Here is a 19744-nt window from a genome sequence, read left to right on the forward strand (position 1 = left end):
AGGTCTTGAATTTAAATTTCATTTTTTGAATCCATGTAAGTTGGCTAAATAAAGTACACTGACAGAAAATGTGAGTGTGTGTGTCTGCATGTGTAAATAAGGTCTTTGTTGGTTATTGTAGGAAAATCACTTTACATCAAAAGAATGTACGAGAAATTGAAGACGCCTTCACAGCTGAAGTGCATCAGGTTAATTGAGCCAAGAGTTGATGAAAATGTCATCCTTCAGTCCTTGCTTAAAAGCCCTGAGAAAAAGGAGCTTTCAGTCTATCACTTTGATGTCACCACCATGGTAGCTACTGGATTTGGCTTTTTATGTATTATTATTATTTATTTGAAAAGCCTAGAGAAAAAGTTTATGCTGTTTTTCACTCTTTTTTTATGTATGACAGGTAAAAAAGGGACTTCATGAATTTCTGTTCAGACTGTTGATCCTTGGATACCTCATGGACTCGGAAGGAAACATGTGGAAAAACAATAACAAGCACTTGTATGTCATCGAGATCCTGAGACCTGATGGTGGCGCTTACCGAAATGACCAAAGATCTGTAAGTAAACTGAATGCTGATTTCATTAAATCATGTAAGGATTGATGTCATTAATGTAATGCCCTGTGAATTAATTAGTCTTTTGTTGGTAGGGTGCAAAAGTTCCCTGTGCTTTCTTGGATGTATTTCCAAGTGTCTACTGCCGTCCACCCAAAGAGGTTCTTGAGTTGGAAATGAGAATCCAGGAAGATCCGTCTTCAATGGAGGATGATGATCCCCTTATGGATGACCAAGAATTCCAAAGCGAGGCATTCCAGCGCCCTTATCAGTACCTCCAACGTTTCTACAACAATGTCAGTTTAGATTCCTTCATGTACCAAGGAATTGAGGGTACGCACGTTGAATGCCTGCAGATGTTGTTTGTCTACTGCGGCATCATAGACCCCTCTTGGGCAGAGTTGCGGAATTTTGCTTGGTTCCTGAACTTACAACTTCGGGATTGTGAGAGATCAGTATTTTGTGACGCTGCTTTCATAGGCGATACTCTTGTGGGATTCAAAAACTTTGTAGTTGACTTCATGATTCTCATGGCAAAGGATTTTGCCACTCCTTCACTTAGCATCTCTGACCAGAGTCCGGGGAAATTGCACAATGACCTTTCCGCTGCCAGTGAAGAAGATCTTGCTCCCTTTAGGATACGAAAACGATGGGAGTCAGAACCGCATCCGTACATTTTCTTCAATGATGACCGTGAGTCCATGACATTCATTGGCTTTCATCTTCAGCCGAATATACAGAATGGGATTGATGCTATTGATCCATCAACAAAAAGAGTGATCAAGCAGAACATCATGACCACAGAGCTGTATGAAGGCCTTAAACTACAGAGAGTTCCTTTCGATATCGATTTTGACCAGCTCCCAAGATGGGAGAAGATTGAGAGACTTTCCAGGGTTTTAGGAATACAGTGGCCTCTTGATCCAGACGAAACATATGAGCTCACCACAGACAACATATTAAAAATGTTGGCAATTCACATGCGCTTCCGCTGTGGGATTCCAGTCATTATCATGGGTGAGACCGGATGTGGGAAGACCAGGCTAATCAAATTCCTTTGTGAGATGCACAGAAGTGGAGTTCCCACTGACAACATGAAACTAGTTAAGGTTCACGGAGGGACAACTTCAGACATGATCTACTCCAAGGTGAGAGAAGCAGAGGCACTGGCGTTAAGAAACAAGCTGGATTATGGCTTTAACTCTGTGTTGTTTTTTGATGAAGCAAACACAACAGAGGCCGTTAGCAGCATTAAGGAAATCCTCTGTGACCAGAGTGTTGATGGACAGCATTTGACAAGTGACACTGGTTTGCAAATTATTGCCGCTTGCAACCCATACAGAAAGCACACTGATGTAATGATCAAGAGATTGGAGTCAGCTGGTTTGGGATACAGAGTTCGGGCTGAGGAAGCAGATGAAAAGCTTGGATCCATTCCACTTCGCCAGCTCGTGTACAGAGTGCAGGCTTTACCACCTAGCATGATTCCACTAGTTTGGGACTTTGGGCAGCTCAATGACCATACCGAGAAAATGTACATCAAGCAAATTGTTGAACGGGTAGTTGAAAGCCATTCCATTGATTCAGATTACATTGCGACTATCACTAATGTTCTTTCAGCCTCACAGATGTATATGCGAACGAGACAGGATGAGTGTAGTTTTGTGAGTTTGAGGGATGTCGAGCGCTGCATGCAAGTTTTTAGCTGGTTCTACAAAAACAACCCAATGCTCCTCTCAGAGCTTGACCAGTTTGAAGGCATTCAGCGGGCAGAGAGAACTGATCAACAACAGGGGAATGCTAATAAAAGAAACCCATTTCTTTGGTCGTTACTTATGGCTGTTGGTGTGTGCTACCATGCCTGCTTGGAGGATAAAGAAAATTTCAGAAAGAAAATTTGCAGGTACCTTCCAGAGACCTACAGTCCATTGAAGGTGATGCAGGAGATCTCACTTATTCAGGATCTTTTTTTGAGTGGAATTCCTTTGGGGGACACCATTGCTCGAAACAGTGCCTTGAAGGAGAATGTGTTCATGATGGTGATTTGCATTGAACTACGAATACCTCTCTTTTTAGTTGGAAAACCCGGAAGCTCCAAGTCCCTGTCTAAAACTCTTGTTGCTGATGGCATGCAAGGCCAAGCGGCCCATTCGGATTTGTTCAGAAAGTTGAAGCAGATCCATCTTGTTTCCTTTCAGTGCAGTCCTCATTCTACACCTGACGGGATCATCAACACATTCAAGCAATGTGCCCGTTTTCAAGAAGGCAAGAATCTAACAGAGTACGTCTCGATAGTAGTGCTGGATGAGATTGGCTTAGCTGAAGATTCCCCCAAAATGCCTCTGAAAACTTTACATCCTTTGCTGGAAGAGGGATGCATAGATGATCAGCCAGTACCCCACAAGAAGGTGGGTTTCATTGGTATCTCAAACTGGGCTTTGGACCCAGCCAAGATGAACAGAGGGATATTTGTTTCACGTGGCGATCCTGATGAAAGGGAGTTGATCGAGAGCGCAAAAGGAATATGTTCCTCGGATGCCATGATCCTTGAGAGGGTAAGAGATTACTTTCAGCCGTTCGCCCGTGCTTACTTGAACATCTGTAAGAAACAGGGAAAAGGTTTCTTTGGTCTGCGAGACTATTACAGCTTGATCAAGATGATGTTTGCTGTAGCCAAAGCTGCTGATCGGAAGCCGAGCACTGACCAGATCGTGAAGGCTGTCTTGAGGAACTTCAGTGGCAAGGACAATGTGGATGCTGTCACAGTTTTCACCAGAAGACTAAATATCACACCGAAGCTTGAGAATATCAGTGCCATTGAGCTTGTAAGAGAAAACATCACAGCCATTGGTCAAGATGAGGAATGCAGATACCTGCTTGTTCTGACCAAAAACTATGCAGCCCTTCGAATACTACAGCAAACATTTTTTTCAGACCAGCACCAACCAGAGATTATCTTTGGGTCAAGCTTTCCAAAAGACCAAGAATATACTCAGATATGTCGCAACATCAACCGTGTCAAGATCTGTATGGAAACTGGTCAAACCATTGTCCTTCTGAACTTGCAGAACTTGTATGAAAGCTTGTATGATGCTCTCAACCAGTATTACGTGTGCCTCGGAGGTCAGAAATATGTGGATTTGGGACTCGGAACCCACAGAGTTAAATGCAGAGTGCACAAGGATTTCAGGCTGATTGTCATTGAGGAGAAGAACATAGTGTACAAGCAGTTTCCCATTCCACTGATCAACAGATTGGAGAAACATTATCTTGACATCAATACTGTGCTAAGGAGTGAGCAGAAGGACCTAGTTCAGAAGCTTGAACACTGGGTTCAGTGCTTCATTGCTGCTCGAAGCAAGCATTCCGTTGTTCCTCAAGCGCGGCGTTATTGTCCAGCGGATGTGTTCATTGGCTACCACTCGGACACATGTGCATCTGTTGTACTGCAAGTCACAGAGAAACTTAAAGGGCAAATGGAGTTCTCAGATCCTAGAATCATAGATGAGGCTAAATGGATCCTTTTGAACTGCGCGACACCAGATGCTGTGGTTCGGCTAGACTGCACTTCCCTTCCCAGTTTGGCAATTGAGGACTTGTCAAGGGTATACTTTGAAGACCAGAAGCATAGTTCCCTTGCTGACTTCATCCTTTCTCACACACAGCAAGCAGGGCCTACCCATGCCTTCTTCACAGAGGTAAAGCAATACTTCTGATTATTACTCTGGAATAGGGAGAGAAAGCTTGAGAAACACTGCTCTAGAACAATCTATTATATTTCAGTCTTGGAAAAATCTTTGTACACTAAACTTGCAATCTTATCCCTAATCCTTAAGGTGACGACTTTCTCAAGGCTTCTGACCGCAGCTGAAACTGAACAGCTACAGAATGCCGTCCAAAACATAGAGCTCCTCTCTCTACAGCAGTTTGACACGGAACACTCATTCCTCAAGAAAATCAAGTACTGTGTTCACAAACCACTACATTAATTTCATATCGCAACAAAAAGCAAAAATCTTCCCAACAAAATGAATTAAAAACCTTTTTCTGTTTTCAGAAATTATTTGGAAAACACCACTGGGGACAAGATACTTCTCATCCAGAGCGATTTTGATGAAGGCTCCCAAAGTTCAAATGTCATTGCATCTGCAAAGTGAGTTGAGTGTGACTGTTTAGTTTCTTCCTCAAATGAGATGAAAACAATGATTTGAACATAAAATATATTTCCAGGTATTCATCTATCAATGAAATCAACAAGTTCAGGAAAGAGAGCCATGGAAAGATTTTTATGTACTTCATCACTAAACTACCAAGAATGGATGGTGGAACTTCTTACATCGGATTTCATGGCGGTAAGACAAGTTTGATTGGACCCCTGACCAACATTGTTTGTTTTAGAAGAAACCTCATTTAAGACTCTTTTGATAAGGCCCCTGGAAGTCGGTCCACATTGATGACCTCAGACGATCGAGAGATATCGTTTCTGATATAAAAGCCTTGCAGTGTCTGACCATCAGCCAGCTGTTTAAAGAGAAACCAGAGAAAGCAGCTGAGCCTGAAGGTGAAGTAATTGAGAGCTAGTGTATTGTTAAGGTATGATCTGCAATCTTAAACAATCTAAATCATGTTCACTGCCTTTAGCTATGGAGGTTGAGGAAATGTACGCAGAAGAAGAAGAAAAGATGGAAGTAGAAGACAAAACTGTGAGTTCAAAAACATCGCTATAATATCAGTCCGATGTTTTTTTTGAGATGCTATCGTCTCGTTGTTGTTGTGTTTCTTGTGCTTTAGGTCTGGGAGAATGTTGTGGACACCACAGCGCTGCTGCGGAGTTGCGTTCAGAGTGCAGTTGGCATGCTGAGAGATCAGACAGAGACGGGGACCCGCAGCACCAAGAGACTAGAGATTCTGCTCATGCTCCTCGCTGACAATCAGACTCTACAAGGTGAGGGGTTTCTTCTGCTGTGAGAGGAAAAGAGTAGATTTAGTGAGGACAGTCTACATTTCTTTTCATTTTTTAAGAAAGAAAACAACAGAAGAGAAAGGAATAAGAAACTCATGGGGAGGCGAAATTTAGAATAAAGTGAACATATCATATGAAATGATCCTCAATAGAACCTTAATGGGCCTACCGAGATCATCTTATCTTTCTTCCACTGTGAAATAACTCTTTAAAGCTTTCATTACTTATCCTGTAAGGGATGACTCACTCATATGTACATATTTCTGTTTCCAGCTGAATTTCTGAAGACGGTAAAGAAGCGAATCTATTCGTTGTTGATCATTCACGATGAAAACACAATCTCTGCCAAGAGCTGGGTCTCCAGAGAAGCACTAAATATCGATGCCTTGCAGGAGGGTGGAACTTTCAGGTTAGTATGAGAGAGAGAAGGCAGAACTACACACTGTTTTGGATTTACAGGCCTTATGAGCTGTTTGCCATAACTTGCAATCATGTTTGTCTTTTAGAAATGCTCTGTGGAGGCGAGTTCAAGCTGTGATAACTCCCTTCTTGGCTCAACTTGTTTCAACTATCGATCGGGACTGCAATCTAGACCTCTTGCTGGATACAAATTCTGAGGAATCCTTGAAGAAACTCTGGTTGAACATTTTTGGAGATGTCAAGTTGCTGAATGTTCCTTATTCAAGCCTGAAAAACAAGTATGTAGTGCTTTGATTTTCAGATCCATTTTGTGTGCCTTTGGGTCTAAAACATCTATGAACGTACAAAAATTACCCTATCTTTCATTTCAGTAAGCGACCCGAAAATCTAAATAATTAGGGTGAGTTCGGGGTTAGAAAGAAAATTACTTGCGTCCGAATGTTGTTCCACAACCGTAAGACCTTCCTTCATCTTCAGAACACAAAATAAGATTTTGTTGTAACTCTTCATCTTTAACAGCTCAGAGATGAAGACCATCTTGGTTCAGAACTACATTGCAGTTGACAGGAACATGGGTTGCACGATGCCTTTCAGCTGGAGAATCAAAGACTGTCTCGAGGAACTTTGGGTCCACGCTTTACAGCGAGAAGGTATTTTTTCCTGAACAACCATGCTTAATCAGTGTGGTTTGTTATCATGGATTCTGACGGTTTCCATACCTTGAACTCTGTTCTTGTGTTTTCATTTCCATCAACAGGACACACTCTGAAGCAATTTGAAGATTTCTTTTGGAAAACCCCTTTAGGCAGATACATCACTGAAGCATCCCAAGAGATGCAGATGGAGTTCTTCCACAGGTATCTTCAGGATTTCATCTCCATGACCATGAGTGTAACATCCAAGGTGGATCTTGAGGTGTGAGCGAGAGCCTTTCAAAGATTTTGTCCAAGTGCATACACTTGTTCATGTGTTGATATGCTAGTGTATCTGTTTTTGCATTTTAGCTCTTACGTGGAGCTCTCACTTGTGGAGTAAGCGAGCTCAGAGATGGGCCAGAAACACCTGAAAGTGAAGTGATTTCTCTGCCGTGGGTTCATGCTGCCTACCATCACTTCAAGAACCGAATACAGAACCTCTACAGGATGATCAGTATAGAGCCTGAGATAGCCCAGATGCTTTTAGATAACACCTGTGCAAGAGAGGGAGCGGAACTGGCAAGTGCTTGCGTGATTCTTCTGCGTTGGATGTGCAACCTTTGAAGCTCTCATCATGTTTCTGTTTCTCAGGTATTAGACGTGTACGCTGCTCTGGCCTGTATTGAATACCTGGAGCCCTGGACTCTAGATGGAGATGTTGAAAGTCTGGCCTGGCTGAGACGTGTCAAAAAGCTACAGGTGCCAGTTGAGCTGGTCTGCTGTGAGGAGAGTCTGCGGCACTACGGAGAGAGAAGCAAACAGATGATCACACATGTCAAGTGGGTAGCAAGCTGTCAAAGAAGTTGTCCTGTTCGAGGATGTGTTTTTACAGTGCTCTAGATCCAATAAAGTATTATTACTCAGAAAAAAGACATTTGGTATTACTAGAAAGCTGAAACAGAATGCTTTCAGGAATGGAGTTCAGTTCTGATGTGTGCCGTGCTGAAGGTAAATGAATATTTGGCGGGACAAAACATTTACCACGCACTTTCACCAATGCAACCCTGTGAAATTTTGTATGTAATAAAAATAATTGCATTTATCTGGTTTGTCCAAATAAATACCACAAAAGCATGCAGATCTACTTGAAATGGGTGCTCCACCAAAACAAATCACATCAGAAAATGTTTGAAAGTCAACTCACCAAAGCTCCAAAAATATGAAACTATGAAACACATTTTAATAGACTTTAAGCACACGTGTCTGATGAAGAGCCTGTGTGCTCGAAACGTTAAGCATTTTGTGGAAGTCTATTTAAAACGTACAGTGGTGGACAGTAGAGGTCTTCACGGGTCCACTTAGATCCGAAAACCCGAGGTCCGGCCCGAGACCCGAGCGGGTTCGGGTCTAAAAGATTCACGGGAGCTTCGGACATGGGTCGGGTATATTATTAGTGTCTTCGGGTCTCGGGTAATATAAAGTAAAAATAGTTTTGCTTAATTGACCCGAGGAAGACCCGAACTATCCTGTACAATAACAGCGCGTCACTTGTGTGTGTGCGTGTAGTTACCAACTCTCCTCCAACCCTCAGCCGATCGGTTGAAAGCCACGCAAATCTTCAGAAAGTCGCGGTGATCTGAAATCACCTTAGAATTGAAATCCCGAAGTTTCCAACGCTGCAGGGGTTTGCACTCGATGTAGTTACCATCGTATTCAGGAAAAACATACTTTCACCAGTCGACCAGAAGTAGATATTAAAAGACGCGCACATTTCAGTACTACGCGGTTTGGGACACATTGTTGAGACAGAATGTTCGCGCGAGTGGTTGCCATGTCGTCACTTATTTAGATTTGATTCACAACCCATTTAGCCTTAGTTTGCGCAATTTGCCAGAGCAAAACAAGAGGATCAACGTGTTCATTGCCATATCAATTTCATTAATACACGTCAGTTTACATTCAGGTCTAGTCGGGTTTAAAAAACATATACGATGGGTCGGACTCGGGTCTAACGTTATCGGGTCTGTCTCGGGTCGGGGCTTTAAAATAAAAACGTTATCGGGTCTGTCTCGGGTCGGGGCTTTAAAATAAAAACGTTATCGGGTCTGTCTCGGGTTCGGGTAAAAAGTGATTCGGGTCATTTCGGGTCGGGTAAAGATATTTGGACTCGAGAAGACCTCTAGTGGACAGTAAAGAAAGTAAATGTAATTCGTTACTGTACTTAAGTAGTTTTTTTGTGTATCTGTACTTTACTCAAGTATTCCAATTTTGGGAGACTTTTACTTTAACTCCACTACATTTCAAAGTCAAATATCTTACTTTTTACTCTACTACATTTTCAAAATCAGTCGTTCCTTTTCATTTATAAGTCAGTAAAAACTTAACTGGTCACCAATCACAGTACATTGCACGCTTTGTTGTGAACTTGTTTTGCCCCTGTTGGGTTATCTACTTAGCGCGAACATACGATTCAACATCACCTCAGATTCAGTGCAACTGTCTGCAACAGCATCACATTTTGACTGCCAATGTCTTTATAAGTTAAATCATGGAAGAAACCACCGAATCTAACTTGCCACAACACCCATGGCCTTACGTGATTTTTCTGAAATGATTTGAAAAGAAGAACGAGTCTTTAAATGTTAAGTGCCTTCTCTGAGTGAAAAGAATGAGAGAGGAGGAATACACCTGTCTCATTTATCAGGAATAAAGATGGGCTAGATACTTACATAACCAACAGTCTGCTTTCAAGAATTCAAGTTTGAGAAATGTCTGATTACTTTAGCGAGAATGTGCTGTAATACGCTTCAATGAATCCACTTAGATTAGTACATACTTGTTCCATTGCAAGTTTAAGTCTTACTGATTACTGTTACAAATAAATGTTAAACCGAAACTGCTCTCTAGTCTTGTTATTTAATTTTGTTCTAAAGGAAATTGTTTAGCTTCAAGGTTTTGGGCTTATGAAAATGTAAATAGACATCAGTGTCTGTCTGACTAATTCATGTCATTTTATTAATAGATTGGTGTGCCAAGAGTGATATGAGAGTCTTCACACATAGACTGAGTTAAGCAAGAGTCTTGTGACAAAAAATGATAATAGGACATTATAGCCATAAAAACAAATCATAGTACTTGGATACTTGAGTACATTTGAAGGCAAATACTTTTGTACTTTTACTTGAGTAGTATTTTACCTTGGGTATCTCTACCTTTACTCAAGTACATGGTTTGTGTACTTCGTCCACCACGGAAAAAGAGTTTCATATTTCAGGAGCTTTGATGTGCTGATTCTTCATACATTTTTCTCATGTGCTTTGTCATTATCATTCTTGATTATTTGCATCATTGTTGTGTTCATTTCCAGACACGGCTGGCAGCGCATTTACTCACTGGCCTTGTTTGTGGAGCACATGCTGCTGGGTGTTGGAGACGTGCATATGAAACTCGGGCCACTGGTTCTGGAGCACACTCGACGCCTAGCACAAGTGAGTCGATTCATAGTCTTTTATGGAAGAGAGTTTTATTTCAGCTTCAGTATTGACACATCTGTTTGTTGAAGGTGCTAGAACAGAAGTCCGACCTCAAGATGAAGCAGCCGTTTGAGGCAGTCATCACCATACTCAAAGCCTGCAAAGATGAAGCCTCTCGGAGCATCTTTAGGTTTGATTTAATATTAGGTCTACTCTTTTAAATCAATAGACTGCTGTTACAGGATTAGGGTGACTTGTGACTAGAAACATTTAATAATTCATTGTAAAGTGAAATCATTGGGACTGTTGAATCTAAATGTAGTGTTTACACACAGTCAATGCTAAATAATGTATATGTCACAAGCTTCAAATGAGATTTCATCTTTTGATATGCACTTAAACCGGGACATAAACCCCGTGAAGCAGTGGATTACAGACCTTTTTACAACTCGAAGTAAAGCTCTCATAAAACACACTTGTCACACACCGCTTTTCAGAGCTTATTGTGTTTATTAAACGGTAGGGATGAGCGAGTACAGCATTATCTGTATCTGTATCTGTTAACCATATGAATTATCTGTATCCGTATCTGTACTCGGACTGGGCGGGGCCTAACCTGGAAGTGGGCGGGGTTTAACCCGGAAGTGGCCGGGTTGTCTTGAAAGGGGCGGGGCTTTAACCAGTATGTTATTTTTAATCATGCAATTGCTAGCAGACGTTAATAAAAATTAGATGACCAGCGGAGGGAGGGAGAGAGAGAGTGTGTGTAGCTAATTAATTTGAAATATTATAGTTTTATATGTGAAGTCAAAAAACTGGTTAGTCAGCAGACGGTTAAAAAAAGAAAAAAAAATCTCAGACAGGCAGAGACGCAACGCTAGTCGCGTTCTACCAAGCACCACGTCTGAACAAACCCCACGTTTACCAGAACTCTACTGGTTAATAAGTACTGCAGAAAAAACGAAATAAAAAACAAACCTGAAGCTGAAGAAACCCTAAACGTTAACGGAAAAGACCCGCGAACCTGAGTGACTGAGGGAGAGACAGAGAGAGAAAGAGAGAGAAAGAGAGCTGTTCTGTGTGTGAGTGAGTGAGCAAATCTGTATGTGTAAGGGAGGGGCGCTGTGACTAGCCTATCACAGAACACAGACACAGTCAGCTACCCAATGAGGATTTTCATTCCATCCGAGCACAGATATTGACTCGTATTACTCGTATAATACTTGTACTCGGCAAATATGCTTTATCCGTACCGGATACTCGTTTCAGCCGAGTATCCGGCTCAACTCTATTAAACGGTTATTTCATTTGCTTTCAATACTAATTTTGAGGCCATACACAAACATAGCATTGTGTTGTGCTTATATATACAGAATATCAAGCAGTAAAAAAATAAAATAAAATAAAAGTCTGTAACGAGGACTAATGTGATGATCCGATGAGCTTTAGAATAAGTGGACATTAACATGACCTTTATTCATGGCCCTGTATTCATTTTGACAGCTTGTTTCTGTGGCTCAGGGGTTAAAGCATTGGGTTTGATCCCAAAACACATACTGATAAAATGTGTATAACCCGATGCACTGCAAGTTGACCTAGCCTAAAAACATTGGCCAAATGCGTAAATGTAATGTAATGTTCCATGTGAGATACACCTTACGTCAGGGGCAGAGGTAGGGGGGGACTAAGGGGGCTGAAGCCCTGAATGTTTCTATTACCATGCAGTGTAGGATTCACTTAGGGGCTGTTCATATTTCACGTCTTTTGCGTGTGCAAGTTAACTATGTTTAATGTAGACAATGCACGTGCAAATATAGAGCAACGCAGTAACACGTTATGTCAAAAATCATGTAAGTGCCGCTTTTCACAAAGTTTTAGACACGTATGTGTATTCCGACACGTAAATGGATGTTCCTAGGCTAAGCTCCCCCTAGAACCGCCCGGTCGTACGTCATTTCTAAGTCATTGCACATGCGCAGAGCTTTCCAGTTTCAATTTCAATACCAATTTCAGAAAAGGGTTAAAGCACCTCTTACACTCCAGAGGAAATTGGATTAATTCTGATCGGTGTGATGACTCTCATTGGAACTGGGCCACCTACGCATTATTTTAAGATCCACGTAAACGCAGTGAGTGTCTGTTTACCCAGGTTTGGCATTCAGCTCTGTCCTGTGTGCATGGGAGACCCTCGGGACCCTTTGAGTCTGCCCTGTGACCACATCTACTGTCTAACCTGCATCAAACAGTGGCTGGTGCCCGGTCAGATGCATTGCCCTCTATGTGTACAGGAAGTGCCTGATGACTTTGAGCTCAAGGCCTCAGATACTATAAGGTAATCTAATAAATGTTTTTACCTTTGCTTTAAGTTTCTACTCCCCCTCTCTCTCTCTCTCTCTCTCTCTATATATATATATAGATATACATATATATACACACCGCTCGGGTATATCATTATGAGCACTGAAAGGTGAATTGAACAACACTACTTATCTCTTGATCACGCCACCTGTTAGCGGGTGGGTTATATATATAGGGGGTCAGCTGTGGCCTAATGGTTAGAGAGTTGGGCTTTTGATCAGAAGGTTGCCGGTTCTAATCTCAGTGTCAGCAGGTCATGACTGAAGTGCCCTTGAGCAAGACACCTTACCCCTGATTGTTCTGCAGTAATGTGCCACTGTAGAAAACTACTTGTAAATCGCTTTGGATAAAAGCGTCTGCCAAATGAATACATGTAAATGTAAATGTTATATTAGGCAGAAAGTGAATATTATGCTCTAATGTTATGCTTGATGTCTTAACACTCTGTGTGCTTGTTTTGGTCCCTAGGGGTCTCATCCATCAGAACTCATTGTTCAGAATGCGGTGTAATGCTTTCTTCATTGATTTGGTGTCCACCGTGTGCTTCAAAGACAACACTCCACCCAGCAAAGACATCATACACCACCTGCTGTCCCTCTTGATGGTGGAGGTCTGCTCGCTCCCTCACGTCAGAGGTACATCTGTTTGTATAATGTGCGTACACGTATGTGTGGAGGATTAGATTACGATAAGACCGATGTTCCTCTTAGGACAAGACCGGAGGTTCTTGACAAAGGCTCTTTCTCCCTTCGATGACTCTTTGGATAAGAATCCAGTGGTGCGTTCAGTGGTGCTGAAGCTCCTGCTCAAGTACAGGTGAGTAGCTCACAGCATGCCCTTCTTTCACATTGATGGATAAAATCATTTTGGTATTTTTCTCTTTCAGCTTCGATGATGTAAAGCACTATCTTCAGCGGCATCTGACAGAAGTTGAGCAGAGCAACATCATTGAGAAGACTGATAAAACTGAGCTTTATTCCTTGTACATAAACTGTTTGGAGGTGTGTATGTCATCGTCCTCACCAACCTAGTTTGCTTGAATGTTGTGTGTGAGTAACTAAGCTGTGAAATATGTCAAGTAGTTTTGATGATGATGATGATTGAGTATCTACTGCATGCTGATCATGGCTGGTGTGGAGTCTGATTAAGCTTCTTGAAAATCGCCAGATTCCATCTCTTCATTTTCTATATTTCTGTCAAAAACGCTGATGCTTTTCATTCACCATCCACTCTTTCCATTTGGATCTGGTTTGTCCAAACTTTTGACTCCTAGTATTTTGTCATTTTTATGGATAACCCTATTGGAGCCCTACTGGAAATGAATGTTTTATGGTTCATTTTTACAGATTAAATTCCTTTTGGCAGTGCATGCAATTCAAATTAATTTACAAAGTTACTTTCTTAAGATTCTGTGTATGTTTAAGGTCAAAAGTCAAGTTTCCCTCTGTGTGTGCAGGACTCTATGTACGATCAGACACAGTGGCACTCTGTGGGTGGGCGTCAGAACTGTTTGCAGGAGGAAAGACGTTTTCTGCTGGAGTTTCTTCATTCTGACTCCGTGTCTACACACACTGTATCTGTAGATCACCTGCAGCGCCTGGCCAGAGTCCGGCTGTGTCTGGATATGACCGCGGAGCTGCTGGTCAACAGATTGACTTGTGCTGGTAAATGCCTTACAAAATCATTTACAACATTTCACCCAAAAGCCAAAAAAGAAATCGTGTGTGTAAAATATCAACCCTATTTGAGGACCTTGTGAAAATAGAAATCTATATTTATTGATATTGGTTTTCTTGTTTTAGGCGAACGTGATGATGCTTTGGCCTCGAGCCCAGAGTTTTTCAACGGTGTGGTTGATCTGTGCTGCCGGAGCGGGAATGACTGGTTCAGGGTTTATCTCATCAGAAAGATCTGCAGTCTTCATGGGGTTGAATACGTCCAGAAGCTTCTGCCACAAAAAGAGTTCAAGTGGCTGTTTCCTCAGGAGATTCTTGAGTCGGTGGGTTATAGTTGAGTTAACATCATGATGCTGACGTGAGTCAGAAGTATCTGTGCTTGAACTATTCAATGCATTTCGCTCACAGAATCAAGATGGCAGTCAGATTGACCAGTATCTAGCATGCGGGATGGATTACAAAAGTATTCGTGATGCAGTAGCCAAAGCCATGCTAGACTGTAACATGGACAGAATACAGAAAGCCATTGAGGTGTGTATTTATTCCTTTACACATACAAACCATTTTTCCCACTGTCGTGCTGGTGCGACTCACTTTCTCAGCTGCTCGCATCAACTTACAATTTGGTCGCACCCTTCAGTTGATGAATCGCTCTGTTCATTTGTCTTTTAAAATAGTCGGCTATAGACCTCTTCATATTGTGCTTAAACACTTGCGAGCCCAACAAATAAATAAAAAATGCAAAGAAACTTTGTATTTGTTATTTTATACAGTTGTTATTATTTATTTTTATTTTTTACATTTACATTAAGTCATTTAGCAGACTTACAGATGAGGAAACATTGGAAGCAATTATAACAACATAGTTATATATAGTTTTGAAGTTATATATAGTCTATGAAATAATCTGTAAAACCTGACTTTTGGCCACTGGCCTTCTTTATTTTTACCACATTAAATTAACTTGGCTCGCTCAAAACTTAAAAAGTAGAAAAACTCAGAACTAAATTATTATACATGTAATTTTCTACACATTTTCATAAATAAACTTTGAATACTAAATCTTACTAACCACTGTGTTCTGAGATGTTTTGAGTGATTTTATGGGTTCATACAGTGAGTCTTGTGAGTTTAGTGCTTGACAATCGGTTCAAATGATTCATTGCGTCACAGATTAGACATTAGGGGACAATGCATTTACATTTACATTACATTGAGTCATTTAGCAGATGCTTTTATCCAAAGCGTCTTACAGAGAGTTCGGGGAGCAATAAGCGATATGTCATAAAAGTGCAATAGTACAATAGGTGCTGATACAAAGATACTAGTTTCAACAAAAGCCAGACCACTACCTGCTGAGAGAAGAGAGTTAGTGTACTCTCTTAGTGTACGTTTGTCTGTCAAGTATTCACAGAAGAGGTGTGTTTTAAGTAGTTTTTTGAAGGTTGTGAGAGATGTATGTGGTTGACCGGACCGAGTTAGGAATAATGTTCCACCAGGAAGAAGTTGTGAAGGAGAATGAGCGGGAAAGAGATTTAATGCCCTTATGAGAAGACATTACAAAAGGCCACTGGTTTGCTGAACGCAGGGTTCTTGATGGGGACGCGCTGTTTGTTATTCACAGCTGTTAGGACATTGCAAAAGATAGAAGTTAACACGGAAAACACTTCACTGGATAGGATTTATCCTTTATGTCAACAGTGTAATTCAGGTAAAAATATTCTCTGAATGCGCCACATGAAACATGGATTTAGTCTTCCGACCTCGCTTTTGGTTTAAGTGTGAGGGAGAGAGACAGTTCAGAAACCGATGTGTTCGACTTCATTACGCGCTGCACAGAATGAAGTCAAACACACTTTAGTTTGGAGACTGAGGGAATGCACAAGATCTTTCCTGCACTTATCACAAGTGATTCATTCACCACTCATAAATCACAGTAAATGTTCAAATAAATATTTGGCAGGACAAAACATTTTCCACACACTCGCACCAATGCAACCCTGTGAAATTTTGCCTCGCATGGTTTAAAAAACGATTGCATTTGCGAATATTTTGTTTGCAGTCTAGAGCCCTTTGTGTGGCCAGGGTCAAAAATGAGGGCCACCAAAATAAAAAGCCACTGTAACTGTGTATGGATGTTGTAATGCAAGTGAAATGTGACAAATGTGCTCATGTTGCATCTGATTTCTTCGCTGTGTTGAGCAGTATAATCATTCACACACATTTATGTTATGAACCTTGAGAGTGAGACCACTAGAGACCAACATAAGATCAAACATGAACCAACTAGAAATAAATGCATGAATTTAGGGGTGTAATTTCCACTGGGGACGAGGGGGACATGTGCCCTCCTCTGTTCAAAGTCCTGTTCGTGTCCCCACACTTTCAAATTAGTTTGTTATCATTTTAAACCGCACAGCGTCATCGCCACAGAGGAGTAGGACCGAGCAGTGTCTGTGTCGATGCGAGCGTCGCGTGCACACTCTACAAATAGCTCACTGAGAGGTTGTTTCCTATCATGTGGACGGCAGGAAGTGATTTTCTCAATAGGAATTCACTGTGACTCAAACTCAAAGTACTTATGTTTAAATGCTGGACCAGGTTAGCCCAGATTTCTGTCAAACCTTACTTGTAATCTTCTGTTAAAGGAACAAGCCGTATTAAACAGATACATAAAAAATCTCGAGCTAAGCGTTTCTTTCCGAAAATCCCTTATAAGGAAACCAAAACAACAACCACAGAAATCCAAATGAAATTGTCGTGGAATTTTCTTATTCCTTAATCTAGGTTGAGTCAATTTTGACTAACGCAATACACAGTGATGGAGGTACTTTGCAAAGTATTTTATTGTCGTTTAATCTGCATCATAAGCAATGAGATGGTGCAGAGAAAAGGCGCTCTTTCCTCCTGCACACAGAGTATATATATATATATATATGATTAAAACGTGACACCCCTCCCCACCTTTCCCCTTGAGCAAGAACGCTTCTGTGGTCCACACAATACGTGAGGACCCCTTATCTTAACCAGAAGAGCTTTGCTCGAGGACAACGGCAGAGTGCAATGACGCGTATAGAGAAAAACATGATAACATTCCGAAAACATAGAACATAGACATATGATGAAGCAAGACTAGAACATTTCCATTACAAAATACATTTTGCTATCAAACATAAACATGACAACAGAAATGTATTATGTTCTCCGTTTGTGCCTTGAGCTACGTTATGTGAGATTGTTGTTATCCCCGGAATAGGTGCTTATTCTTTTAAAAGTAGCTGATGTTTATTACAATTAAGGTTTAATAGAAATGTGGTTTTGCGTAGTCGTCGTTTTGGTAGGCTACGTTAAGCTGTTTTCTGGATCGGAATCGTTCTTTTAACAGCAGCAAGTGTTTATGATGACAAGGCTTGACAGACGTGTGGACTTCCCTTGTCGTTATTTAAGGACGTGAAACCTCATTAAGCGTTTTAGAAATTCATCCGGCTTGGCCCCTCCAGACAACAGATTCAGGTTTACAAGCCATTTTTTCCTCCATTTCTGTCAATACTCGCCTTTTTCACTACATAAACATCAAACACTTTGTTGTTTCTTGGTTTAATAGATTTAAACAATCAACAAGGATACAAATTATAGGTATTTTTAGTTTGTAATAGTAATTTCCCTATGGAGAAAATCCCTTTCTGCCCTCAATCTGCACTTCACTCACATAATTCATTATTTCATGGATTTTGTATCACCATAGTGCCTAAACGTAAGTAAATGCAGGAAATGGGATTCAAATCAAAAACATTTCCCCTATTTTGTGTCCCCCCACTTCTCATACCAAAGTTACACCTGTAACTGTTCCCCTTTTTGGTTCTAAGCTACCTATCAGAGTAGGGATGGGAAGGCTTGATATTAAGATGTACACTAGTTTGCTTTGGTTTATCCAGCTATATTTATGAAGAATCAGACCCAAGCTTTATGTTTACAATATATTCACCGACCCTAGTCCTCAAATGTTTACAATGTACAAAAGAAAGAATAAGACAAAACACCCATCAATTACATCTTTCATCAAACAAGCAAAACAAAGCGTGTGTAGCATTTGGATTGATAAAAGTGAATCATTAAACTTGGAACCGACAAGGCTTGGGTAATGGATGAAATGTTCTCGCACAAGTCAACACTTTCACTTTGATAATCCCAATGTTGCAGATACGAAAGGTGTCCTCCCATTTTTCGCACGTGTAATCCAAACCCTCTAGCACTCACAGCAAAAGTCCATGTGTCATGATCCAAGCACCCAAAACACAAAGTCGAACGTTAGCTGCACCAAGTTCTTTCACCCGTGGAAGAAAGCACAGGGATAACAAGGTCCTTTGACTGTCCAAAAAGGAAACACATTCCTCCATTCAGCTGTGGCCTAGTGGTCAGAGAGTTGGGCTTGTGATCAGAAGGTTGCTGGTTCTAATCTCAGTACCAGCAGGTCATGACTGAAGTGCCCTTGAGCAAGACACCTTACCCCTGATTGATCTGCAGTAATGTGCCAAAAAGTTGTCTGCCAAATGAAAACTGTTACACACCCTTGCATGAATAAAGGCCTATGATCCGTGAAATGTATGTTTGTACTCATGTCTTTCTCTATGATTGGAAAAGACCTAGTACAATGTAATGAAGTGTTTAGTCGTATTCTTGCCTTTTTTTATTCCGTGCTGATCAGCCGATGTCTTTGTTTGAAGGATTGCAACTGCACACCCATGAAGAAAGCTGTTTATCTGCTAATGGCTTTGTTCAGAGAAGTCACCTCGCTGTACAAAAGTGAAAACACCAACATGCTCCCTAAACCCGAGGTAAAACACAACACATGCAGTAAACTACACAACAAATCACAGGATGAACACTCTCTGGATAATGAGAATAAAACCATTGATAACAGTAAGTCAAAGGGTAACTTCATATGAGGAAGAGCATTTCTTTTATGTTTTGAGATGAAAGAGTTTGATGTCAAATATAAACATACTGTTGAGATGAATTCATTACACAGATGAATCCATCAGAAACTTTATGATCAGTGTGCATTCATATGCCTGACATTCATGTGACCTTTGTTTTCTGTAGCAATGTGTTGGCCTTGGAAAATATCTCAGCTGCTCGGATGTCTTGATCAATAATGAGATGAAAGCGTTTGCTGAAGCGCTGGTGAATAACCGTCTGCGTGATCTGCGTGTGCGGCCGCAGATGACAGGCAGAGAGTTTGTGCTGCTGGAGGTCACAGTTCACATGGCTGCAGTCCTGCTGTGTGGAAATTTGCCTTTACTGCAACCACTGCAGCGTCTGGCTCTGTCTCCGAACAACATGACGGTATGAAACAGCACGAGAATAAAAGAGACAAGATGACTGGTACGAATGTGATGTTGATCTGTCATGTGTTCTCCTCACAGGCTTCATTCCTCCCAACTATGCCTGATGACATGTTGGCTGTTGCCCAGCAGGCCATGGGACAGCTTCAGTGGTATTGTGAGTGACGCATGCTGTCGTACCACAGACACTCAGACGTTAATGCTTGTTCATCAAAAAACTGAACAAATGTTGTCTTTTGATTTATTGAGTCCATTCTGTACACTGTCCCTAATGTTGTGCTGCCTTCACGTGCTATAAGAACTATTGTAAATGTGTAAATAAAGCTCAGA

At 41.2% G+C, this 19744-nt stretch overlaps 1 protein-coding gene across 2 annotated transcripts in view; it reads left to right on the top strand.

Moving 5' to 3' along the window:
- LOC306910865 (E3 ubiquitin-protein ligase rnf213-alpha-like) overlaps positions 1-19744 on the top strand; it is a 99334-nt gene that overhangs the window by 58338 nt on the left and 21252 nt on the right. For both annotated transcript variants that reach the window (XM_079485744.1, XM_079485745.1), the window contains exons 27-53: positions 122-291; positions 392-547; positions 640-4242; positions 4381-4505; positions 4602-4697; positions 4775-4896; positions 4974-5105; positions 5186-5247; positions 5336-5489; positions 5781-5916; positions 6014-6205; positions 6447-6577; positions 6685-6842; positions 6932-7141; positions 7214-7401; positions 9930-10050; positions 10125-10225; positions 12185-12367; positions 12862-13028; positions 13104-13209; positions 13280-13394; positions 13850-14057; positions 14196-14392; positions 14478-14600; positions 18794-18904; positions 19173-19415; positions 19496-19571. In XM_079485744.1, the coding sequence (XP_079341870.1) occupies positions 122-291; positions 392-547; positions 640-4242; positions 4381-4505; positions 4602-4697; positions 4775-4896; positions 4974-5105; positions 5186-5247; positions 5336-5489; positions 5781-5916; positions 6014-6205; positions 6447-6577; positions 6685-6842; positions 6932-7141; positions 7214-7401; positions 9930-10050; positions 10125-10225; positions 12185-12367; positions 12862-13028; positions 13104-13209; positions 13280-13394; positions 13850-14057; positions 14196-14392; positions 14478-14600; positions 18794-18904; positions 19173-19415; positions 19496-19571 (7386 nt within the window). The remainder of the gene's footprint in view (positions 1-121; positions 292-391; positions 548-639; positions 4243-4380; positions 4506-4601; positions 4698-4774; positions 4897-4973; positions 5106-5185; positions 5248-5335; positions 5490-5780; positions 5917-6013; positions 6206-6446; positions 6578-6684; positions 6843-6931; positions 7142-7213; positions 7402-9929; positions 10051-10124; positions 10226-12184; positions 12368-12861; positions 13029-13103; positions 13210-13279; positions 13395-13849; positions 14058-14195; positions 14393-14477; positions 14601-18793; positions 18905-19172; positions 19416-19495; positions 19572-19744) is intronic.

This window comes from Barbatula barbatula, assembly GCF_947034865.1.
Source record: "Barbatula barbatula genome assembly, chromosome: 22".
NCBI classification, from domain to species: Eukaryota; Metazoa; Chordata; class Actinopteri; order Cypriniformes; family Nemacheilidae; genus Barbatula; species Barbatula barbatula.